Source organism: Tursiops truncatus, chromosome 1 (genome assembly GCF_011762595.2).
Source record: "Tursiops truncatus isolate mTurTru1 chromosome 1, mTurTru1.mat.Y, whole genome shotgun sequence".
Taxonomy (NCBI): domain Eukaryota; kingdom Metazoa; phylum Chordata; class Mammalia; order Artiodactyla; family Delphinidae; genus Tursiops; species Tursiops truncatus.
In genome coordinates, this window is record NC_047034.1 from 71,270,500 (window position 1) to 71,295,554 (window position 25,055).

General features: G+C 55.9%; 1 protein-coding gene across 13 annotated transcripts in view; it reads right to left on the reverse strand.

Annotated features, from left to right (window-relative positions):
- RHBG (Rh family B glycoprotein) overlaps positions 1-25,055 on the reverse strand; it is a 52,167-nt gene that overhangs the window by 14,367 nt on the left and 12,745 nt on the right. For 6 of the 13 annotated variants that reach the window (XM_073806131.1, XM_073806134.1, XM_073806143.1 and 3 more), the window contains 9 exons: positions 21,662-21,848; positions 21,014-21,215; positions 20,744-20,891; positions 18,528-18,694; positions 18,088-18,225; positions 17,871-18,004; positions 17,185-17,306; positions 16,110-16,183; positions 8,920-10,455 (listed from right to left, as the gene is read on the reverse strand). In XM_073806131.1, the coding sequence (XP_073662232.1) occupies positions 10,069-10,455; positions 16,110-16,183; positions 17,185-17,306; positions 17,871-18,004; positions 18,088-18,225; positions 18,528-18,694; positions 20,744-20,891; positions 21,014-21,215; positions 21,662-21,848 (1,559 nt within the window). In that variant the 3' untranslated portion in view covers positions 8,920-10,068. Of the gene's footprint in view, positions 1-8,919; positions 10,456-15,520; positions 15,912-16,109; positions 16,184-17,184; positions 17,307-17,870; positions 18,005-18,087; positions 18,226-18,527; positions 18,695-20,743; positions 20,892-21,013; positions 21,528-21,661; positions 21,849-25,055 lie in introns of those variants that run through there. The other 7 variants (XM_073806157.1, XM_073806169.1, XM_033857172.2 and 4 more) reach the window with 7 other exon arrangements.

The following is a 25,055-nucleotide window of genomic DNA, read 5'->3' on the forward strand; positions in this document are numbered from 1 at the left end:
AGAGGATGGGAGAGGGTGGGGTTGCTCCCCCAGAGTGCCTGTGTGGGAGGTCACTGGATGGCCCTCTGTCTCAGCCACCAAGGGACACATCCTTAGAAATGTCCTCCAGGGTTTGAACAGACCAGAGATAAAGAGCATCCCTGCTTCACGGGGCCACCCACTCCTGCTTCCTCTCTGTCCACCCTCAGTAGAGGCAGAAGGGGATGAATATGCTTAACAAAAGGGATTCAGGTTACACAGCAGGTAGGACTTCCCAACAATACCTGGGAGGGAACCTGAGGGAGCAGGGGAACCACAGCAAGAAGGAACTGTGCTCTTGGCCTTATTTGCCCCATAACACACCTGCATAAAACATGCTCCCCCAAAAGATAGCGCCCCCCCCTCCAATCTCTAGAGAGTTCCTGCTGGAAAGTGTTAGCAGAGTCCAGAGTGCCAGCTCCTTTTAAGCCTTCTACCACTCCCTAAAAAGTCCTTCCTCCATCTAACAACAATCCCTCCATGGAACTATAGCTGGAATCCTGGGATTTTTCTAAATAAAAAGGCTTAAGATAATACACATGGTTCAATTCCAACAGCACAAGAGGGAGAGTATGCCTCTTACCCTCCCCTGTTCCCAGCCACCCACCTCCTCTCCCAAGAGGCAACCACTGGTGCCTATGTCCTCCCTGAGATACTCTGCGCATCCAAGCACGTATGTCTACACACCCCTCCCCTTCCATTTAAACACTGACCACAGCATTTTTAGCTCCTCTAGACCAGGGCTCCTAGCCTCAGGTCAAGATGAACCACAGGGGGATCCTTGCATCTGCTGAAGTTGCATACAGAATGCTGGCTAGGCACCTGGGCATGATTTCCAGGAAGAAGGAACGCGGTAAGAGCCACCTGTTCTAGCCCAGCTCCTCATTTTACAGTGAGGAGGAAACTGAGGCCAGAGAGGGGAAGGGCTGTGTCCTGGGTCCTCAGCATGTTGGAGGCCCATGAGGAGAATTCCAAGCTCCCCTAACCTACATTCCAAGGAGCCCCAGGACCCCCCACAAGGACAGGGTCTAGGAGGGCTGACTGAGGCCAAGGATGCGCCCAGGAAAAGGCAGTTCCATTTGTATCACAATCTGGCATATTTAAGGGGCGGAGCCTGGGCTCACCAGGTCAGGCAAGTGCTTCTGAAGTTCCCAGACCTACTTTGAGGATCCTTCCAACTGCGCAGCCTTGCAAGGACCCATTGCAGCCCTGGGGTCAGCCCCCGGAGGAGGAGGAGGGGTTGAATGGAGACCGGGTCTGGCCTGGGTTCAGCAAGAAGGAAGTTGCCCAGGTCTGCCCTCCCCCTCCCCCTGCTTTTGTTTGGACCCTGGAGCCTCAGCATCAACCTTCTATGGCTTCCTTACCCTCTGGGTTTTGGGGGGCCTGGGCAGGGAAAAGCAGCCCTCTGCCTCCATTCGCGGCCTGGCCTCCTGGCTTGGAAGGGAGGCTCCTGGTGAAGGAGCTGGGGCGGCACGAGGAGGTGGGAGGAAGGACTTATCTGAGCACAGGAAAAGAAAGCCGGACACTAGTGACAGCAGGTGGGAGAGGAGCCACAGAGGGTGGGCTGCCTTTTGGAAACAGAAAGGCCCAGACCCAGACAGGGGCAGAAGGGGTGGGGAGGGACCCCTCCCTCGACAGGGATGCCAGGACTGGGCTGGGAGGGTCCAGGCAGACACTTAAGAATCTGCTCTCAGAGTCCCACTGAGCATATGCAGATGAGGTCTGTCTGTATGCAAATGAGACTGTCTGTATGCAGATGAGGGAAGAGGGCATTCTCTTCTCAGGGTTACCATAGAGCCCATCCCTACCCCCTTCCCTCAGGGCCCCAGGTGCAGGGCAGCCTGCGAAGAGGCCAGGCCTGGGGAGGAGCAACCTGCAATAGAAGGTTAGACTTTGGGAAGAACTTACCAAAGGAAAATGGCCAGTCCTGTGAAATGAACTGTAGAGGAAATGAGGAATATAGAGGGGCTGCTGAGAGAGCCAGGCAAAAAAGATGGGGGTGGACTGTGAAAGAACATCTCAGTCACCCAGAAACGCAGGCAGACTGCAGAAAGCTTTGAAAGGGAGGCAGGAAAAAAAAGAATTTCGATTGAGTATCCACTTTGTGCCAGGTCCCACATGGAGTGTCTTCCACTGTCTCACTATTCCCGGTGATAACCCTGTGAGGCCTTTCACAGATGAGGCCCAGACAGACTGACAGGTCCAGGTCACGCAGTTTGCAAATGGCAGGGCCCTGGGCTGTCTGACTCCATGGCAGGCAGCCACGGCTTAGGATCTCCTTACTCCTCCCTTCTGGTAAGCCGCTCCTCCTAACCTGAGGGGAACTGAAGGGCCTTAGGGGTTGGGAGGCTGTGCCTGAGTGAGGAGTGCTGCTGCCCGCTGAGGGGAGGTCTGGCTGGGTCTCAGGCCCAGAGAGGGCCTGCCGAGGGCTGGGAACTGGCGGTGGAAGGTAGGGTGTGGCTGTGAGGGTAGCTGAGTGGGCAGAAGCCGGGAGGGGGACATCAGGGCTGGGAAGGACGCCAGGGATAATACGGTGGGGGGAAACTGAGGCCCACAGGGATTGGGAGGATTGCCCTCCTCACTCAGCAGATCCAGGTCCAAGCTGGGCCTGAACCCAAGGCACTGCGCCCCCAGCCCAGGGCCCCTTTCTGGGAATGCAGAGGCTGGGAGTCGGGGCGTCTTGGAGAATAGCCTCTCCTCTTCCTTCGGTGGCCCCTGGTCCCCCACATCCCATGGTGTAGCCAAGGCCTTTGTGGGGAAGCCGTGGGGAAGAGAGGCCCCTTGTTGGCCCATTCATTTTGCTGGAGGCTCGGCCAATGCCAGCCCAGGCACCGGCTGGGCTCTTCTTCCTGGGGGTGCCAGCCGGCCCCCACCCACTGCCACTGCCCGCTCCGCTCCCCAGCTCTGGCGTTTCCTGGAGCCTCAGGGCTTTGGCCCTGGTCCCGGCTGAAGGATGGCGGGGAGCCCCAGCCCCCGCGTCCCCCGCACCTCGCCTTTCACACGCTGGCACCAGAGCCGTGGGAACGCTGGACGGCAGCTGGGCACCGGTGCCCGGCTCTGCCCACCCCCAGCCCGGCCGACCTCAGAGAGGGGAGAGGAACAGGCTGCCCCAAAAAAAGCCCCCTCCGGGATGGGGCCCTAGAAATCCTTAGCACTAATTATGAATCTGGGGACAAACAAGGCATTTGCAAGTCAATTAGTGACAGAACTTTCCCAGGAAAGAGCTTCATCCAGGCTCAGCTTCAGACAGGGCCACATGCTGGGTCATCTTGTCCCTCCCCCTGCCTCTGCCCTGCTCAGAGCTCAGGGACAGAGGCCGCCCAATGTTCTGCCAGTCCCTACGTGGCGGAGGGTCTCAGAGCCCTGATGGGCAACGAGGGGCGGGAGGGCAAGGCTGCACCCTGCTGAGGTCAGCTGGAGGTCACTAGAGCGCTGCCACCAGGAGACGTCCCGTCAGGGCCCTGGCCTCAGTTCCACCTGTGACAGAACCTGGCTGCTCCTGGATGGAATTGCCAAGGAGACAGCTGGCCCGGACAGGGTGGCATGGATGGGTTGACAGGAAAATAGAAGTCATTGTGAAAGGGTCGGGGGGGAGATGCTACCCGGAGGACACAAAGAAACCAGGACAAGAGGAGACCAAGGGAGAGACAAGGGGTCCCAGGCATCTCAGCTCGTGCCGAGGCAGGAGGCACGTAATCCGAGGGGGCGCAGCCACACACATGGGAACGTCAGGCGGACTAGCCGGCCATCTGGGGCCACTTCCCGTAGAGAGGGCGACAGAGCCTGTGAGGCGGCTGCTCCCGGGCGGGGAGGCCTTTAGCTGGGAGAGGGGCTCTCTGCTGAGAGGACCCCTTAATTGGGGGAAGAGAGTGAGGGAAGGGGCTATTTGGGGCAAAAGCCCTAGAGCCAGCCTCGCCATCTGAGGGAGATTAAGGGATTATAATTAAAATGCGTTTGAGGGACTCCAAGCAGGTGGGTTGGGGCTGGTGCTAACGATCTAATTGCTGCCTTTAGCCAGGGCTTTCGCCAGGGCCTGGCTGCTGGGGCTCGGTAATGAGTGGGGGGTGGGTTCCTTTTAAAGGAGGGTGGGTGAGAAGAGGCGGAGTTGAGGGGCCAGGAGGGGCAGTCTTTCTCTCCACTGTGAACACCTCAGCTCACAGGGTCCTGTGCCCCGTCGAGGCTCCCCCTACTGCCCTCCCTGAGAAACCAAGGGGAAGGCTGCGGTTCAGTGGAGTTCTGGGAGCCTGGAGAAGAATCTGGGGGGCCAGGAGTGAGCAAGGAGGATACTTACGTTCCCACAGAGAGAGGACATTGAGACGGGGATGGTTAGGGTGTCCTGGGAACAGTTACAACGCCAACACGAACTGCAAACGTACTCTGTGTTGAGCATTGTACAAAACACCCTATAAACTGATTTCACCCTCACAGCCATGGTAAAGTAGGTCTCCCCCTCGGGACTAGGGCTGGGCCTAGCCCCCTGGCTAAGCAGACGCCAGGGGTCCCACTGGCCAGGGGTGGCTCCTTTCTAGGAAGGGACGGATGAACAAACCCTCTGTAGACTCTGAGAGACCTCAGGCTGAGGGGCAAGAGCATGCCGATTGTAGCCCAAAGACCCCGGACTCTGGGAGTCCAGCCTGACCGAGGTGGTGCGGACCCCTCCTGCCTCGCATGCAGAAGGCACACTAGGGACCTGGACACACATCAGGTGTCACACCGCTAAGCCTTTGCATATGCTGTTCCCTCTCCTTGGAAGGCCATCCCTTCTGCTCCGTTTCTGCCCTTCTGAGAGATCGTCCTCTCCCCTGCACCCCCTAGATCCCCTAAGGGGTAAGGGGTCTCTCTGGCCGCCTGGAGCCTGGCTGAGAAGGTGCTTACCACGCATTTAGGAAACAGATGAATGGCCTGGTGAGGGGCCGGTGTTGACTTTTATAACGAAATGTCTGAGCAGCTCTGGGAGGATACAGGGGAGACCAGGAACATTAGTTGCCTCTGGGATGGGAACTGGGTGGTGGAGACCCGGATGCAGGAGGGAAACTTTACTGTGTGGTACACCCTTTTGGGCCTCTAAAGTTTTATGCCCTTAAAGTGAAGAAATTCCTGGGGACCTCCCTGGTGGTCTGTGGTTAAGACTCCTCGCTTCTGCTGCAGGGGGCATGGCTTCGATCCCTGGTCAGGGAACTTAAATCCCATATGCCACATGGCCAAATAAGTTATTATTATTTCTTTGGCTGCATTGGGTCTTTGCTGAGCGAGCTTTCTCTGTTTGCCGCAAGGGGGATGCTACTCTTCGTTGCGGTGCGCGGGCTTCTCACGGCGGTGGCTTCTCCTGTTGCAGAGCACAGGCTCTAGAGCACAGGCTCAGTAGCTGTGGTGCACAGGCTTAGTTGCCCCGCGGCATGTGGGATCTTCCTGGAGCAGGGCTCAAACCCATGTCCCCTGCGTTGGCAGGCGTATTCTTAACCACTGTGCCACCAGGGAAGCCTCAAATAAATAAATATAATTAACATTTTTGTTGTTGTTGTTTGTTTTGTTTGGTTTGTTTTTTTTTGCGGTACGCGGGCCTCTCACTCTTGTGGCCTCTCCCATTGCGGAGCACAGGCTCCGGATGCACAGGCTCAGCGGCCATGGCTCACGGGCCCAGCCACTCCGCGGCATGTGGGATCTTCCCAGACCGGGGCACGAACCCGTGTCCCCTGCATCGGCAGGCGGACTCTCAACCACTGCGCCACCAGGGAAGCCTCAAATAAATAAATAAATAAATAAATAAAATTAACATTTTAAAAAGTGAAGAAATTATTATTCAGAAATAAATCTAATTTAAAATAATAATTACTGCATCTTTTTTGAAAGCTTGGGAAGGACAGTGTTTAACCCCAAAGGCCAGAGCATAAGAGAACCCCTGAGACTCCTCACTGGGGAGGAAACAGTGCAATTTCAGTTCCTTCCCTCTACCTCTCCCTTCTCTCACCCTGCTCCTGCCTCCTCCCAGGGCATGGTCCCTGTGCCCCACACTCCACCGGGTCCTCTAAGAGCATTTCAGTGTTGGCCCAGGGAGCAGAAGCGCCCCCTCCCTATCGGGTGGGCATTGCGGGCAGAGCCCCTGGATTCTCACTAGCCCTGCACAGGGCAAGTCACTGAAGCTCCCCAAGCCAGCAGCTGCCCCAGTGAACACACAGTGACGGCCTGGCTGCTCTCCCCTGAAGAGGTCTGAGGGCGGCTGCCCACCCTCCTCTGCACATGCCCGAGGGACGCTTGCTGCCCAGCCCCAGCCATGGGCCCTGCTATCTCCTGTGTGCTCTCTCCCAGGCCACCTCCTGTCTCTGCGCCTCCTTGTCCCATCTGGGGCATGGGTGTATCCCTGCCCTTCCACCCCCTGTATGGCTGAGCTGAGGATAAAGGAGCTCTGGGCACCCAGTCTTAGCATTCTTATCTGAAAAATGGGGATACAAACAGTAGCTATTTGCCAGAGCTGTTGGGGGGATTAAATGAGATAATGTATGTAAAGTGCTTGGCGCGGCGGGGCACGAAGTGGGGGCTCATAAATGGTGGCTGTTATTATAGTTATTAAATGGGAGGGACCCTGCAAAATGTGCTAGCCTGGGGAAGGGACTCATCATTATTGCTCTGGCTGGGAATAATGAGGCCTTGTGGTAATAGCCCCTCGCACTCCCAGGCCCCTCTGACAAAAGGACGCAGCGGCTGCGGACGGGCCCGACAAAGTGAGAAGTGAATGGTACATAATGGGACACTTAGGGGCTTAGCCCAGGCTGGGGGGCGCTGGGAAAGACCCTCCGGCTGTGGCTCCAGGTGCTGAAGGACCCCACAGGCCGGAAACCCAAGCCGATGGGCCGCCCTTTCTTTGCTTCAAGGCGGCTTGGCCAAGAGCCTTCAGCCGCAAACCCAGGTCATCCGGGCCTTCGCTAATAATGGACAAAGCGCCCCTAAGTGCCAGGTGCCGCTCTGTGTGCCAGGGCACCAGCCCACACCAACAGACCCCAGGACCTCAGGCCGTGCGAGGCTACTGTGGGAGACAAACATGAATCCAAGCAAATACTCAAAATAGGTAGAGATGCTGATGAGTGATCTGAAGAAAAATAGGAAGGGAAAGGGAACATAAGGGCTGGAGTTGGGGTGGTGAATTCAACTTAAAATAAGGTGCTTCCGGAAGGCCAGGTTTTGTCCAAACTTTTCTTGTGGAAGATGTTAAATAGATGCAAAAATAGACTAATCTAACGAACCCCCATCTACCCCTCATCCAGCTTCAACAACGGCCGGTCGTTCCATCTGCACCTCCACCTACTCTCCCCCACCTCCCGTGTCACTTTTCAGGAAACTCCAGACTTCTCCTTTCATGGAGGATGTGATTTGAGCAAAGACCAAAGGAGATGAGGAAGCCAGCCACGTGGTCATTAGGGAGGTGAGCATTCCAGGCAGAGGGAGCAGGTGCAAAAGCCCTGCGCCTAGGATCGGAAGATCAGGCTCTAATCTCAGTTTTGCCTCTACTGGCTGTGTAAGCTCACACGAGTCCCTTCACTGCTCCGAAACTCAGTTTTGTCATCTGTGAAATGAGGCTGATGCCCTCACCCCACAGGGAGTTTGTAGAGGTGGAATGAGAATCTCTGCGAGTGATTTATACAGTAGAGCAACACGCCAGGATCAAGGTCTACTCTCAGAAACTCAGTGTCTTGGTGGAGGTGAGGCAAGGCCCCAGGGTACCCAAGACTAGGTAGGGGTTGGGAAGGGGGTCTGGGGGTGGTTTCCTGCAGGTTACCCCCAAACTTAGTGTAGCAGACTACGGTGATGGGGAGGGGGCTTGAGCTCAGAGCCAGGCCATGTCTGCTGGCCTCCCCCTCACCCCCACCCCCATGGATGGGCCACAGGATCCCAGGCTGCTGGAAACAAGAGAAGGGCCAAAGGCCTGAATGGCCAACTGTTCTCTGAGGAGGCTTGGCCCCCTCCAAAGACCCTTATCACCACATCCACCTCCCTCCCAGGGTGATTATCACCCAGAGGGGCCTTTCCTGGGGGACACAAAGAGACCCTCCACTCCCATCCTCTAGGCAGGATAATGGGCCATTCACACTGAGGGGACCCCAGCCCCACACCTGGCCCTCTCAGGCAGCCCCCGACAGCCCCATTGTCCCAGGCCCGCTTTGCACACGGGTGTCAGTGGCAGGGAAGCCCTAGCCCCCAGCTGGAGCGCTCCTCGACTTCCCCCACCTCCCCAGCCGCCTGGACTCTGGGCTCGATCTCGGGGGGAGGTGGGCCCACCATTCATCCCACACCCGCTCACTCGGAATTTCACTCCTCTCGAAAGTCCTTACAGAGCGATGGGAAAATGGGAGGGAATAATTAGGAAAATCATTAACGTCTCAAGGCCCATCTGAGAGGGATTAAGGGATTAAAAGGCTTCCAACCAATCTCTCCTACTTTAAGGTTGTTGGAGGGGTTTTGTTTCCAGGACTTCTTTTTCCTCTTCTCTTTTCCTGGATTGGGGGACACTAGAGTCTTGGTGGATCCTTCCTTCAAAAGCTGCAGGAAAGGGTCAAGACAGTAAAATCCGCATGGAGAAGAATGGGGAAGAGCAGGTGTATGGGGGAGGGTGCCTTCCCAAGCTCTCCTGAGCCGCCTTGGGCCGCCTCTCCGGACATGGGTGGAGAGGGAGGGGTGCAGCGGCCAGGCTGGGCCGGAGGGGAAGCCCAGACAGGCCTGCTGAGAGCGGACCGGCTCCCTCGGAAGGCCCCTGAGAGGCCCAGCCCTGCACGCCAGGCCACATACACCTCCTCCGAGTCCTGGCTGACTGGGTCCAACCGAGGCAAAATGGGCCAGAGGCTCCGTGCCACACATCCTGCTCTGGAAGGCCAAGGCTGGAGGTCAGAGAGGAGGGAGCGGGGCCAGAAGGCTGAATCAACAAAGACTTTTACTGTTTGCAGTAAGCAACATGCAGCCGCTGTCCTTGAGCAAGGCGTGGTCCAGTGGGGGTGAGCAGGTAAAAATGAATAGCTCGTTACAACACGCTGTGAGGCTGGCTGAAGCGTGAAAGGGGGTGAGGGGGTCTACAGAGGAGGCAGACCTCAGCCAGTCTGGAGGGATTTGGGACAGTGCCCTGGAAGGGTGATTTATTTATGAGAGGATCCCTAAGGCCTGGCACCTGGTAGGTACCCACAAACTGTGAGGTAAGTGCTCCACTCGGATACATCACCCCCTTTTATATGGAGGGTCTCACTGAAATGGTCCCCCTCACCTGGCTCAAGGCAGAGCCGGTTTTGGGTTGCTGGAGAGCAGAGGGGCACGTTAGGGGATGGCCCAAGCTCTCCCTAGAGTCTTCATGAGCTCCATCCTGACGCAGCCCTGAACATTCTGGGGAAGAAAGATACTGGCAGCACGTGGCTCACACAGTGCCCCCCCCAACCAACACACACACTCACGGTTCCAGTTTGGGGGCACCCTGGAGTGAAGGCGGCCCCTCCATTTCTCTGGAAGGCTCAGTTAAACCCCCTCCAAACTTCTGTACCCACCAACCCTTGCCTCGAAGACCTGAAGCCTGGTGGGGCAACATGGAGGCAGGCGGGAGCCATCCTGAGCCAGCACCTCGCCAGCGGTGCGGGTGATAGATGCCGGCGGCTACAGCCCTCTGCAGCATTAATAACCACGTTTAAAAATGGTCTTAATTAGCAACTGCCAACAAGAAGCCCGGTACTAATTCCACCAATAATCGAGGCTTGCGGGGCGCGGACAGGAATGCTAGTGAGGGGATGGATGGCTTGCAGACCCTGTGCATAGCTTGCAGATACCGTGCAGCTGTAGGCTCCAGCAGAGGCCAGCTGAGTGGCTGGAGGGCTGGGAAGAAGGGGGACACTGCCCCCACCGGCTCCCACACCAGGGCTCCTTGACCCCCCACGGCGTAGCCTCCTCAGATGGTGTTGGGACAAAATGAAGCGTGAGGAATTGCAGGGAGGAGGGGAGATCTCTGTCTGCGCCGTCAGAGCCAGAACCCAGACAGCAGCCTGTGGGATGAAGGCGCGCCTGTAAAAGCCCAAGTGAAATGAGCTAGAAGGGGATTGGGAACAAGCCCCGCAGTGTCCCGGAGCCACATTCCTCGCTCTGGGGAGACGGAGATGGATGGTGCTGAGCTGGGGAGGAGGGGACACTAGGGTGGGGGGGCATCTTCTCCAGCTGAGGGCTCCCCTGCCAAGACGAGCAGGGTGGGAAAAGCGAACTTAAGAATCCAGCCGATGCCCCAGCACAACAAAGCCCACTTCCTCTCTCAGCCTCAGAGCCAGGATGGGTCTGCTTGGGTCCTGCCCAGGGACCTTCCAAAGACCATCCAGAGCAGGCCCAGAGAGCTCCAGAAATCCAGGCCAGAGAGAGAGAGAGGGCCCCCTTCAGAGCAGGCATCTCTGGTCCAACCTCTTCTGGGGACAACCTGCAAATGTCCTGGAAGAGAAGAGGGAGGGTCATGGGAGGAAGGATGTGTTCTGGGGCTCAGGCGGGTGGAGCCTCTAGCCATGTGTGGAGACGTGCAGGGACCTGGGTTTGGCTTCTTTCAGATGTGGCTTTTGGGGTCCCCGGAGGAGTTTCCATGAGGCTGGGCAGCCCCAGGTCAGAATGTTTTGGAGGGTTCCAGGTTGGAGCAGAGATGCAGTGAGGAGTTGGAGGGGGGCCCACTTCCAAAGGTGGGGAGTGGGGGTGGACAGGACTCTGGCTACTTCCCTGGCACCATAAAATGCCTCAGCTCCCAGCCCACATCCCCTGACCCCAACTTTCCTCTTATCTGTCAACTGCTATCCCAGGAGGCCAGGCTCCACTGCCCGCACTGCACCTCCACCTCCCCAGAATGGAGTTGCCACGCATGTTGTACCTGGATCTCATCACAGAGGCCAGGAGGACAGAAGGAAGTGCTCCGTCTTAGGAAAAGCCTGGGCCAAACCAGAAATGAACAGGCCTCTGAGGCAGCACTAGAAGCCCTGCTTCCCGGAAGACTGCCTGCCCTACCAGCGTCTCCTCCCTCCTCTCCCCATTCAACCCTCTCCTGCTTTACTGGAACTGAAATCCTGGACTTCCTGGGACAGTTCTCATTTTGATGTTGCCCCGATTGATTTTGCCCCGAAAACCTTATGAGCCTCAGAAGCATCACTGTTTCAAGGGCCCAGGCACCATCTCTGAAATAGCTCCCACCTGAGTGGCATCAGCCCTTGATCATGAGCCTGTGTGGGAGTTTAGAAAAGGTGGAATCGGGTCCTGCACCTTGCAGAGTCGAAAGCCCAGTTACTGGAGCTCAGCCTGTAAGCACACAAGAGCAGAGGCCAAGTTCCCAGCTAGAATGGACTCTGCTTCCCGCATAGGGTCCCTTGCCTACTATCCAGTGTTGGGCCAATACCACCTGTTAGATGGGCACAAGCTCCTGGGTTGGGGGTAGAGGGATGCACGTTTCACTTGTGGGAGGGGACTTTCTGTGGCAAACCACTCCCCCGCACCTCTACATCACTGGAGAAGCTTCTTTCAGTCCTGCATGGCTAGGGCTTCTCCCAGTAAACGGTGGGCCTTCTTAACTGGTGGTGGCAGCAGAAGGAAGCAGGAAGGAGGCCTGGACTGGGCCTGGGGCTCACGAGTCACAGAGGATCCCTCGGGGGCATCTCTGTCCAGTAACCTGCTTTGGGGAAACTATGAGTATTTCCCTCAAGGTTCTGGAAGGGAACTGGCTCCAGAGACACCTCTGGTCAATGTAATGTGAAAACATGGATGGAGATGGAGAGGGCAGTTAACAGGTAGGGAGGATGGGAAGAGCATCACCTATAGGCTAGGTTTAACCTCCAAGAGACGAGGCTCAGAAATGAACTGATTTGTGTGAGTGGGGTGCCAAGTTGGGGGCCCACCAAGGTCTGACCCCAAAGTCAAGGCTCTTTGGGGAGAGGAGTAGGTATGGAGGGAACAGGTGACCACCCCTGCCTGGCCCCAAGGCGTGGTTTGGGTCGCCTTCTTCCTTCCTCCCCGGGCTGGCGAACTCCGATCGGCGATCAGACGGCGGCACGGAGACAATAGCGCTCTGTCCCGGGCGGGCGCTCCGGGAAGACAGCTCATCCCTATGCAGGGACGGCCTCCCCCACCCGGGCCTGGCCGCCAGCCCCTTTCAGGCGGTGGAAGCCGGGGCGGCGGCAGAGGGGGATTCTCACAGGCCGTTGGACATTTGCATAGCCCGCTCGCCCGCCCGGAGACATTGGCCCGCATTGTTCCCGGGCGGCGGCGGCAGCGCCGGCGGGCGCACGGGCCGGGGCGCGCGGGGCGGCGCGGAGGACCCGGCTGGGAGCGGGCGGGAGGACCAGACAAAGGAGACGGGGCGCGCAGAGCCGGGCGGGGGAGATCGTGACGGTGGGAGAGAAATATTGGGGTGAGGTGGGGCGGGGGACGCGGCTGCCGAGTTAGTCTGTCCCGGGACCGCCACCGACCCCCACTTCGGACACCCACGCCGTGTCTAATTCCTCCCTGAGCTGGGGCCACCATGCGCCGTGATTTGAATCCCAACAACGGGGCATCTCAGGCCTTCCCCAGGCTATGCAGGTTCAGGGCGCCAGGTCCTCCAGAGGTCAGAGGAGCAGCTCTAGCTCCCGGCCCGGCCCAGGGGGCTCTGGCCACACAGGCACAGAAGCACCCTGAGGCGCGTGGGGAACCTTGGACCTCCCAGCCAGATGTCTGGGCAGGAAGCTCTGTTGTCGCCCACACATACTTGTGCCAAGCCCGTACAGCTCCACCTCCAGAAACCCTTTCCTAATGCCTCTGGCTCTGCTGGCTTGACACTGACCCCAGCGCAGCCAACCTTCCCCATCAGTGGGGCCCTGGGAGGCGAGCAGGGGCCAAGTGTCCTCGTCCATCATTGTCCCCCGAGCTCAGGCACTGGGGCTGGACAGACGGAGTTCATGAGTGGGCAAGTGTCTGATTGTCCTGCATTGAGAGTGATAATGGCGGTGATCAGAGGGGCTGTCCCTGAGGGGCAGAGGCCTCATTGTCCTGAAGGGGTGAGGAAGGAGCTCCCTTTGCCCCTGTCCCCGCCATCTCCTTGACCTGTTCATTGTCACCCTGTCAACCCAGCCTGAATGGATGGGCCACCGTGTGGGGAACCAATGGTGCTGAGCCAGGGGCTACAGGAAAGATGGGGGAGGGGCTTAGCCTTGGTGAAGCAGAGAGGCTCCAAGGATACCTGCCTTCCCTGCCCTCTGAGCTCCCTGCCTGAAAGCAGTAATGGGACGATCACCCCCCAGACCCAAACCAGTAATGATGGCTCAGTCCATCATTTGGACCGAACAATCTATGGACTGCCCGCCAGGGTGCTAGGCACTGCAGGAAAAGCTGGGGGAGGGAGAGGAGGAAATGCAGAGGGAAAAACCAAGGGCCTGGTTTAGGAGAGTTCAGTCCAGGACAGAGTCCCCTGAGCCATGAAGCCAGGGTGCTGTATCTTTTTTTTTTTTTTTTTTTTGTGGTACACGGGCCTCTCACTGTTGTGGCCTCTCCCGTTGCGGAGCACAGGCTCCGGACGCGCAGGCTCAGCGGCCATGGCTCACGGGCCCAGCTGCTCCTCAGCATGTGGGATCTTCCCGGACCGGGGCACGAACCTGTGTCCCCTGCATCGGCAGGCGGACTCTCAACCACTGCGCCACCAGGGAAGCCCTAGGGTGCTGTATCTTGCAGTAGAGCTCAGCAGCGTCTCCCAGGCCGTGAGAGGCTTTATGGGGGTGATGGAGCCTGAACTGTCTGGTTAGGGGATATTCAGGGCCATCTCCTGTCGGGCAGCCATCACCCTTTCTCAGGGATCTCTTGGTGGGCCACCCTAGGAACTGTAGCCTTTCCTCCCTTAGAAGCTGGCTGGGTAATTGCCCTCTCCCAGGGAGGGTTCAGTTGTCACTTCTCCAGGAAGCCTCCCTGGATTGAGATGGTAGCAATGACCAGCCTAGGCTAGAGCAGCCCCTTTCTGTCAAGCCTGGAGGAGAGTTGGTTGTGGTCAAGAAAGAACCAGAGTAGAAGGAAAGGATCAAGTGGGAAAATGTTGGTGGTATGCGTAATAAATGAATACTCGTAGCCTTTCCCACCCAGGATAAGCAAGGGCAGGGAGGGTCTTATCCTTAAGTCTCTCCTTCCTAGAAGTCTTTCAGATCTCTGTTTGAGGACTGCTCAGAGAGCTCAGGGGCAGAACAGGTCAGCTGGCTGTACCTGGATCCATGCAGAGGCAGAGCCATGGCTCTGCAGGGTGAAATGGGGGATGGGCCTCTGCTTGCCCAGACTCCCTCCCAGCAGGGGCTGACAGGACAGGGTACCTTTTTGCAATCTCAGCAGTCATCCTGCCTCAGCACAAGGATCTCCCTCCAACATACCTACCCCAGCCAGCAATGGTCAGGGGAGGCTGTGGAGGAAGGAGGGGAGCTCAAGGGGAGGGATATACCAAATATATTTGGGCCACATGGGCAGGCGTGGTCCCCATGGGGCACTTCTCTCTCAACCTCCCTCCTTGTTCCTCAGCTTTTCTTCAACTCTGTGCTTGACCTCTTTCCCCAGCCAGACTCAGTCCCTTCAGCTACAGTGAGGATGGAGCCTTGTGGGGGCACCTTTTGCCCCTGTCCCAGAACTAGGCCTCAGCAATCCCTCCTTGGGTTCCTACGTGTGCATGGGTTTTGGTTTTGAGAAAGAGGTCTCTAGTCATGCTCACTCCTGCCAGAAGGGAAGAGCAGGAGAGGGCAGAGGGGGGTCCCAGTACTTCAGGGCTGGGAAAGGAGCTCTGGTCTACTGGCAGGATGGATTCTCTGTTGAATGAGAGATCTGGAATGACATGTGGTAGGGACTGGGAGCTCAGAAAAGTCTTGTGGCATGAATAGTGAGGACCAGAGCTGAAGCAGACAGGGATGCCGTTAGGCTGTAGGAAGGACTTCCCATTCTTGGTAGAGGATGGAGGGGCAAGAAAGGCCGCATCTTCCTCTGCTGGGTCTGGAGCGCCCTCTGGTGATCAGATGGCTTCGGGCTGACGGAAGCCCCATTCTCTGCAGCAACTCATTTGCCCTTCCTAGTCCCCACTCCTCAGACTCGGGACAGGGACATAAGTTGGTGCCTGGGGGCTGGCTGCTTCCAGCTTCTGAGGAGTTAGTGGCAAAGAACTCCTTATGCCCCTCTTAGTCCCAGCAGGGGCCCTCTTCCTACTCTGTTCAGCGGCCACCCAAGTTGAGGGTCAGAGTGGCAGCCGTTCTGGAATAGGAAGAGCTCTCCAGGAGCCTGAGCTGTCTGTCCTATAACAAACACACACTTGCTGCAGGAGAATGAGCTTCCTGTCTCTGGAGGCAGGTAAGCCCAGTCTGGGCATCCACCTAGCAGAACACGGCATCCTAGGGCGAGTTCCATGGACCCAGGGAGGCAGGATATTGTCACCACTAAGGTCCTTTCTCACCCGAGGTTCCAAAATTGTGAGTTAGATGGTAGGAGGAGCCCCCCAAATTCCAAGTGCACAAAAAAAGGAGTGAGAGTCCTCGGTGACCGTGGTATTTATCACCTTCAGGCCCTGGCTCAGGCTTCACTGTAACGGAGTGATGCTGGTCCAGTGGATCAGCAGTCACTTGGGTGCCTCACTTGCAGGGCGTGGGGCGGTGGGGTGGGGCTGTGTGAGGCTCTCCCCTCACCACACTAGTTACAGCCCCTTCCCCAATGCTGCCTATGGTAAGGAGGCTCCTTCCGGCTCCTGTCTTCTTTCTTGCAGCAGAAGTGATGGGAACTAGGAAAGAAAAGCTTCCCAACGGTAGCCAGCCATCATATTCTAAAAGGAGAGTGTCCTTTCAAGTCCTGGAAGCAAGTTAGGCCCGAGTCTCCAGTTCCTCTGCCCTGAGAGGTCCCTGGGCTAAATCCTCATGCTCCCCAGGCACCTGGAGGGCAAGGATGGAGGAGCAGGTGAAGGGGCAGCTCCAGGGGGCTGGAGACCACAGCTCAGGGAGGGACCCCAGAGGAGAAGAGACAAGCGAGGAAGGAAAGAGGCACGTTGGATCAGAGGAGGTGCGGCAGGGAAGGGAAGGTTGGAGGGTGAGAGAGCCCCATGGGCCTGAGGGGCTGCAACCACATCTCACCTCCCAGTAAACCTGGTCCTCGTAGCACTGGGAGTCTGGCGGGGAGTCCAAGAAGGGCAGCCGCAGCAGGAGCCCTGGTGGCAGTAGGGGATCATGTGTGAGGCTTTTTGCCAACCCCATGGGGGAGACTGCCACTCAATACCACCGGGCACAGAGGAGCCAGGAGGCATGAGGTCAACGCGATGCCCGCCACAGGCATATCACAGTGGTATTTATCGAGCACCGACTTTTGCTAGGCCCTATGCAAAGTGCTTGACGTGCATTGCCCTCCTTAAGCAACCACAGCAACCCTGCAAGGTGAATATGATCCCTCTGTTACAGAGAAGGGGGCCAAGGCTTACAGAAGTTAAATAACTTATTCAAGTTGGCACAGTTGGGAACGGACCAAATAGTGAGTCTGTCACGAACCACAGCTCATAAGCCTTCTGTGGCCGCCTATCCAGGAGGGGTGCAGAAAGCGTTTATTGAGTAAGTAATTAAATGAATGAATGAGCTGAACCTGTTTGAGAATGAAAATCTCAGGGTGGGAGCAGGAGGGTGGGGATACTCAATCAGACGTTTTATTCTGAAAGCCAAAAGGACTAAGGCCAGATATCAGGAAGGACTGCCTGACCTGGCGTCAGTGGGCAGGCTGCCTCTGTGGAAGGTTTTTGTGCTCCAGTCTAGTGATGAGACAGGCAGGGCTCTTCCCTCCCTGCCCCTAGCCCTACACGCTTCAGGGCCTCAGCCTGAGGTTGGGCTGCCCTCTAGTGGGCAGAGGGAGCAGCACAGGGAAGCCACAGAGGAGAGGGATCTGTCAGCCCCTAGCAGGCTTCCCACCTTCCCTTGGCATCGGAAGGGAGCAAGTACCCACTTTGTCCTACTTATCTGGAGGAAGTTACCCCTTAAATGTACAACCCCACCCTGCACCTGGCACAAAGTAGGCGCTCAACAGATACCTGTGAGTAAATGAATGGCAGGGGGATGGGATGAAATGGCCCTTCCTCCAGAGAAACCCCCTCCTCTGTCTTCTGCCCTCCCTGGAGCTCCTCACAACGCCCATCCCCCCCCTCCCCCCCAGGCCAAGGTCACTCACCTCCGAGGCTCCCACCCACAGAGGCAAATATCAGTGTGACAAACAGTCCGAAGAGCTGGTGCATGGCCTGAGACGTCGCGCTGCGCTGGCCCTTGGCTAGGAGTGGAAACACGCTCTCTAGGCTGCAGGGAGGGGAGAGTGGGGGGAGACAGGGATGGAGCATGGAGCCAGGGCTGGTCAGTGCATCAGTGCACTGCACCGCTTCCTGCAGCGGCCAAAAGGGCCTCAAGGGAGCTGCCAGGCTGAGTCACCTCCGGGCCTTTGCTCCAGTCAGGCCCATAGCCTGGAACACCCTCCCACCTCCCCTGTGCCAGCAACACCCTCACACCTTTCAAGGCTCACTTTGAGGGTCACTTTTGCCTGCCCTCTTTTCTGAGCCCTGATGTGCAAAAATCTATCCTAAGGGTCAGTATCTCTTACCTGACCCTTTAGTAATAACACTATTGAAATCATTTGTTCAATGACCTTCTGCTGCACTTGAGTGAGGACCAAGAAGGCAGTCCCCAGTCTTGTTCACTCCAGTTTCTTCAGCTCCCAGGAGGTAGAGGAATGAATGAATGAATGAATGAAAGAAAATAGACAGCTTTTTCTTGTTGGTCCACAATAGGAGGAAGAGAGTGAGGGACTTAGTTCAAGGGGGATAACGATTCCACTGGGGATGGGGGGTGAGGGTGGGGAGAACTCACCCATCTCCGTAAGCTTCATGGGTGGCCAGTCCAGCCACAAGGACCCCCAAGAGCGCTCCCAGGACCCCAGGCATCCCGTGGAGGTTGTGGACACCGCACGTGTCTTGGACTTTGAGTTTTGACTCAAGGGTGGGCTGGAGAACAGGACAACAATAATGAGTCTCGTGTGCACTCCGAAGACCCCCTCTTCTGCCCAGGGCCCAAGAGGCATCTGTACCGTGAAGAACTTGTACCCCAGTGTGGAGACGGTCCCAGCCAGGAAGCCAGCTACCAGAGCCCCAAAGGGTGTCAGCATCATTTCAGCCGATGTCCCCACCACAACCCCTCCGGCCAGTGCGGCATTCTGGATGTGGACCTAAGGGAGCACAGAAGAACAAGGCGTTGGAGGCCCTTTCAGATCGTCACACCCACACCCAACCCAACCCCGCCCACCACAGTGGCACCTACTGCTTCTGAAGTCCCCCCACCATCTAACCCTCTAACTCTCCTGCTATCCTGTCATCACCTCATGCTCTGACCCAACGCCTCCAGTGCAGATGGAGCCCCCTATGCCTGTGCCGTTACCTGTTCCCCTGGAGAATCCTCCTTGCAGGGTCTCCGATCCTTCCCCCGCCTCCCGGTCCCTCCCTCTGCCTCTCCCAAGCCTCTCCCCCATACCATGTCCAGCCGCCCATCCCTCCCGACAAGGGCTGACAAGGCGAAGGTGCTGAGGGTGCTGGCAGTCAAGGAGTAGTACGTGTTGAGAGCCGACCGATGCTGCCCATCCCCCAGCGCAGTGGGTGCAGAGTTGAAACTAGGCCAGAAGATCCATAGGAAGATGGTCCCTAAATGGTGGGCAGGCAGGCAGAATGCGAGGAAGGAGGTGACTCCCCCACAAGGCACAAGCTGTGTAACTGCACTCAAGTCACCTACCCTCAGCAGCCTCAGTTTTCTCATCTGTGAAGTGGGGATAGTGATACCCACTTTATAAAGTGAGGACTAAATGAGGTGATACATCCCAAGTGCATAGCGCATGACCTAGCCAGTACTAAATGTTCAACAAATGGTAGCTATCGCAGGGTACTGGCACAAAAGGGAGCTCCTTGATTGAAAACCACAGGGGGTTGAGATTTTTTTTTTTTTTGCGGTACGCGGGGCTGTCACTGCCGCGGCCTCTCCCGCTGCAGAGCACAGGCTCCGGACGCGCAGGCCAGGCGGCCATGGCTCACGGGCCCAGCTGCTCCGCGGCATGTGGGATCTTCCCGGACCAGGGCACGAACCCGTGTCTCCTGCATCGGCAGGCGGACTCTCAACCACTGCGCCACCAGGGAAGCCCGAGATTTTTTAAGTATCAGAAAAGGAAAGAAAAAAAAGGCAAAGGGCACCACATGTCAGGCACTAATCTGGTACTTGATATACATAAGAGGAAAATCACTTGTTTTATAACCTCAACTGCCCCCTGGAGAGGGTGGGCCCTGCCATGAGCACCGATGGGCTGGGCCTGCGCATCTGGGGTAAGGACATATGCCCTGCCTGCGGGTCCCAGGTCAGTCCTGGAGGGAGAGGGGGAGGGGCCAAGGGCAGGTGAAGGGGAGCTGGGGACCCGGTAGGGTAGGGTCAGCAGAGCAAAGAGGCTTGAGAGACTGCCCCTTAGTCCTGAGTGGTCCTTGGGTTGCGATGTAACTTCTGCACCTCCACAGTCTGATTAAAATCTACCACACATACACATGCATCTTCTGAGAAGAGTTTTGGGAGGAATCGAGGAAGAGGCCAGTTTTCCTGTCTGGAAGAAGCTGGGAGGCAGAGGAGATCTGAGAATGTAAGCCTCGCAGGAAAGCACAGACATCTTGGGGAAGCCTTTGGACTTCAAGCTAAACTTATCTGAGTCTCAAAGGGCAAGGAGGCCTCAGCTGACCTAGGATTCCACATGCTCTATTTCACAACAAACCCAGAGGTGAGCAAGAAATACAAAACCAGTCTCTTTTTAATGTAAGAACGGGCACTTCGGTCACTACTCAATACTACCCTCAAAAACATAAAATAAGGCTTCCCTGGTGGCGCAGTGGTTGAGAGTCCGCCTGCCGATGCAGGGGACACAGGTTCGTGCCCCGGTCCGGGAAGATCCCACATGCCGTGGAGCGGCTGGGCCCGTGAGCCATGGCCGCTGGGCCTGCGCGTCTGGTGCCTGTGCTCCGCAACGGGAGAGGCCCGCGTACCGCAAAAAAAAACCCCATAAAATACGGATTTCCTTTCCTGACTCATTAGTGAATAAAGAGAGAGGAGCAGAGGCCAAGGCAGAGGTATGCGCTTAGGAGAAACAGGTGGTGATGATGGGGCTTGCAGGTCAGACCCTACTGCTCGCCGGCGTGACCTACGACCTCTCCTCCTCCCCCTTGAGAGTGCAGGAAATCCCCTGAGAGGACGTGACCTCAGGAGGTGGGACGCAGCCCCAGGGACAAAAGCCTGGAGGTTAGAGATGGGGAGAAGCTGAGTCTGGCTGGAGAGAGAGCGTGGGGAGAGTGAGTGGGGAGGGGGCAAGGGGGGGAGGAGTAGCCAAGATCCTGCAGGGGTGGGTGCGCCAGGCTGAGGAGTCTGGTATCTAACTGTCGGTAGTGGGGACCCTGGAGGTCTTCAACAGAGACTGGTGCCCTCAGACTTCGATTGAGAAAGGCCCCTAGGATGGATCTCAGGGCATGTGCATACCCCAGTGCTGAGTTCTAAGAACCTGTCATAAAACTACTGAGAATGGTGAGCACGTATTCCCGGGGCTCTGGTGGAAGAATCCGAGTTGGTAGGGAGTTCCCAGCCAGAGCCCCAAGGATTCTAGGTGGCACCCCAAGACCAGGCCTGGAGATGAACCGGCCCCGTACCCACCACACCTCAGCAGGCCTCACCAATCATGGCAAAGAGGTCCGAATGGTAGACGGAGCCCTGGCGATGCTTGCTCTTCTCCAGCTGGGGCCTATAGAGGACCCTGGAGAGGACCAGCCCGAAGTAGGCGCCAAAAGCGTGAATAGTCATGGAGCCTCCTGCATCCTTCACCTGGGGAGGTGGAGCTGAGGTGGAGGGGCAGCCCCTCGCCCCTGCCCCTACCCCACGCCCTCCCTGCTCAGGGCCTGGCCCTGGCCACTCCCACTCCTCACCCCATCCCCATCCAGACTCACCCTGAGGAGACTAAGGAGCACAAACTCGTTGAGGCCAAACAGCACCACCTCCAGCAGGGCCATGAGCAGAAGCTGAGCCGGCCCAGTCTTGCCCAGTATGGCACCAAAGGAGATGAGCACAGCCCCAGCGCAGAAGTCAGCATTGATCATGCTGGGGGGTTGGGATGGGGAGGGTGAGAGGGGGCTGGAAGCGAGGGCAGCCCTGGGGGGTGGGGGGAGGGGAGGAGGCAATGAGCCTACCCACCTAAGCTCTTCCCTGGTAGGCAGGAAGGTATCACCTCGCCTTTTTTGTGGATGCGGAAACAGAGTCTCAGGGAGGTTCTGGGCCTTAGCAAACAAAGCCCACAACAGGTGGAAGAACCAGATCTTGAATCAAGAGCTCCTCTGAACCCTGCCCTTTTCCATGACACTATCTATCCTCCCAACATCTCTTGGGTAATAAGGGGCCTAAAGAAATGGGGAGGTGGGGCTCGAGGATGGGAGAAGATATCAGGCAACAGAATAGGCAGGGCTCCTAAAAGAAATCAACGGATGGGTCAAAAACCTGGGTCAGGGAGCAGACTTGAGGGACTGGGTTTGAGCTGGGTCCCTTGGACAGGGGCCTCCCAGGTAGACCTCAGGGGAGCCAGGGTGGCCGCCACTGCCCACCTCTCTACGCCTACATAGATGTGGCCATGGTGGAAGGAGTGGAAGAACCCCTGGACGAGTGTGGACCACTGCAGGGCAAAGGCGGCCGAGAGGAAGGTGAAGCCCACGCTGCTGAAGCCGTAGCGCTGCAGGAAGACCATGAGGAAGCCGAAGCCCACGAAGATCATGGTGTGTACATCCTGGAAGCCTGCAGGGTGGAGGGGGCATTCAGGGCTGCTCAGGCTGCCACCCATCCACCAATCAGCCATCCTGCCAGCGCCCCCAGCTCTCACAAGCCAGGGCCGCCCTGAGGCTGGAGCCGAGCCTATAAAACTCCCTGGACATGGCCGGCCTCCCAGCCCGGATACCCCATGCAGAGCTGGCCAGCTTGGAGCAGTGGGACCCAGACCATCCCTGCTGTCGCCAGGTCACAGCAAGAGAGTAGAGCCTTCCGCTCTCTTCTCTGCCCCACTCATTTGCCCTATCCCTGGGTTGCTTACAACCAGTGAGAAGTCCAACATTTCCTGTGTTCTTTCCTGGCACAGTCCCTGCCCTCTGTGCTGGAAATTCTCTTCCCCTGCCGGGTTTTCTTAAATTTTCCCTTTCTGTCGGAAGTCCTTCTTGATGTCTACCCTCCATTCCTCATACTTCAGAATCTATACCTCTCCATTTTCAGGATTTTAAATTTTATAAATTAATTTACAAAAATAACTTTAAATTGTTAACAGAGATTATCTCAGAGAAAAGAAATTGAAGGGAGGGGGCAGGGCTGCTGAGCTGTACAACTCTGGAGCAAATAATGCCCCCCGGAGGTGTGCAATATGGCCACTCCGGGAAGGAGGATTTTACCCTATAGTTTGTTTCTTTCTATACTTTGAATGTTTTAATTTTATAGATGAATCACTTGAATTTTTTTAAGTGTCGGTGGGGTTTCTGGGCAGGGAGATTTGGGGTCTTTTCTGTTTGCTTTCTATTCTGTGTAAAAAGATCTAAAATAATAAACAGTAATAGTGAAAATGAGATAAATACAACAATTTGCTTTTGTATTAGTTTGTTCTGTACCCCTCCCCCCATCTACTTGTAAATAGGGTTTGAAACACAACCTACTATGATGTTCAGCCAGTGCATCTAGTCCTGTTTCCTTCGTCTTGGGTCTATGTATCCATAATGCTGTGCTATCTTTGGCTTTAATTGAGAAATACTAGAGAAACACTTGAGTGCATTATTGCATTTGTTGTAAATAACTTACTGAGAAACAGGGTCAACCACGACCATAAACTCTCCTTTCATAGCTCCATGTGAGAAATTTCTCCTGGAACTTAGTACTAGGAAATGTCATTTCCCCTGAGGAACCAGGAGCTGGTTTGCTTTCCCTCATTCATGTGATAGATGTTTACTAAGCAGTCATGCACCAGGCTCTGCGAATGTAGAGCTGTCGGTGGAGGACAGCCATCAAAAGATCAAAGAATCACATATGTGAGGCTTCCTTGGTTCTGATGAGAACACATAACTGACCATATTACCCCTTTTTCCTAGCTGCCTGGACGCTCAGAGCTACAGGAATTTCAACTATAACAACTGTAGGCCTTCACAGTGTTCCTTATTTGTGTACTGCTTCTATACTTTTCTTATTCACGTTTTTGTTGTAAATGATCGCGTGTCTTGTACAAAGAGGCAGATCACAAAGAAAGAAAATCACAATCACCTTTTTTGTTTAAAGGTGAAGGACCAACAAGCCAAAAATTTATTACTGAACTTTAGAATGTAATCAACGACTTTGAGAGAAGCAAATTTTTCTGCTTGTGTGTGTGTGTGTGTGTGTGTGTGTGTGTGTGTGTGTGTGTGCTGTGTATGGGCTGATAGGAAATGAGTTTGCAAGCCCTTGGCAGAGGGTGGGGTGCATGTTGGAACTGGAGGTCTACAGCTCAGCTGCCAGCCCCAGTGGCCAAGTGGGTGAGGGTCTGGAGGTCCGCTGGCCTCACTAAATGTCTCCACCACTGTGCCACTTTTCCAGCCCAACTCACTCCCCAAATCACCCAGATCTCTCTTCCCTCTCAGATCTTAAAACCCAACAGAAAAGGAGAGTATCTTTTAGAACTCAGCCCGAAGCCTTAGTTCTTTTAGCCTCACGGCCTGACTTGTTTTCTCCTTGTGCAAACGGTAAAGGGGGTGCCAGGTCTGTCCTTTTGCCCAAGGATAACAAAGCAACAAAAGGGGCTGGGTCATGCCCATTTCATGCCGAAACCGCTCTAGAACTTGTCTTAAAAGGCAGTAATATTTACATCTCCCACCCCGGGTTTGTTTGGAATCAAAACTCAATCCCTTGGTCTTTCACCTGGAGCCTAAACATCAAGAAATCTCCTTTACTCATTCCACTCTGTGGAACATTCCACACAGACATTCTCCATGGACTGTGGTGGGTAAGGGGCTATTCCAGCTGGAGGCAGGGGCATAGATGAGATGACCCCTCAACATTCCCTTCAGGGGATCCCTGGGTTGGGCAGGATGGAGCCTGTTTTCCATCACATCCCCACCCCCACCAAACCCATGCACCTTTGGTTGGAGAGAAGATAAAAGCCCTCTAGGGCCACCTATCACCCTCCCTCCCTCCCTTATTGCCCTTCCCCAACCGCACCAGATGACTCCTGAACAAGGTCAGACTGTGGGACAAGGGGACAGTTAAAGCTGGGGCTTTAGCATCTGACAGAGCTGGATTTAAATTCCAGCACCTCCCCCCTCCACTTCTCACCGTGTGATCTTGGACAAGCTACTTAACCTCTCTAAGCCTCAGTTTCCTCATCTGTAAAGTGGGGATATAAAATGTGAGAAGCAGGAAAAAGGGAGTGGTAAGCTGGGGAGGCCATCTGCCCCCACCACTCTACCCCCACGTGCCTTTAAGAGGGCAGATAGGGCTGTATTCTCCTAGAAAAGTCACAAACCACTCTGGTCCCAGTCACTTCCCCCTGCCCCCACCTCAAGAAAATCCTGATTCCATTTGTCCTAAATCCCTCTCCTTGCAAGTCAGGTCTCAGAGATATATAAAAAAGAACCTGTCCGTATTTTTTCTTAGAACCCTTTCTCATCTTTGCTTCTGTGTCCCCTGTATGCCTAGTCTTTTCCCCTAGTTTCTCCCCTTCTTACTTTCTCTCTCTCTCTCTCTTTTTTTTTTATTGGAGTATAGTTGCTTTACATGTTGTATTAGTTTTCCCCCTTTCTTATTTTCCATTACTTGCCTCATAGGATAGAAGTTTGTAATGTGGGGGAAAGTCTGCAGATGGGGAGTCAAGAGACCCGGTTCTAGGCTGGCTAACTTGCTGTGTGATCTTGGGCAGTCACATGACCTCTCTGGCTCTCTCTCCACATCTGAGAGGAGTGGATCAGATGAGCTCTAAAGGCCCTTCCTATAGAGGTCACA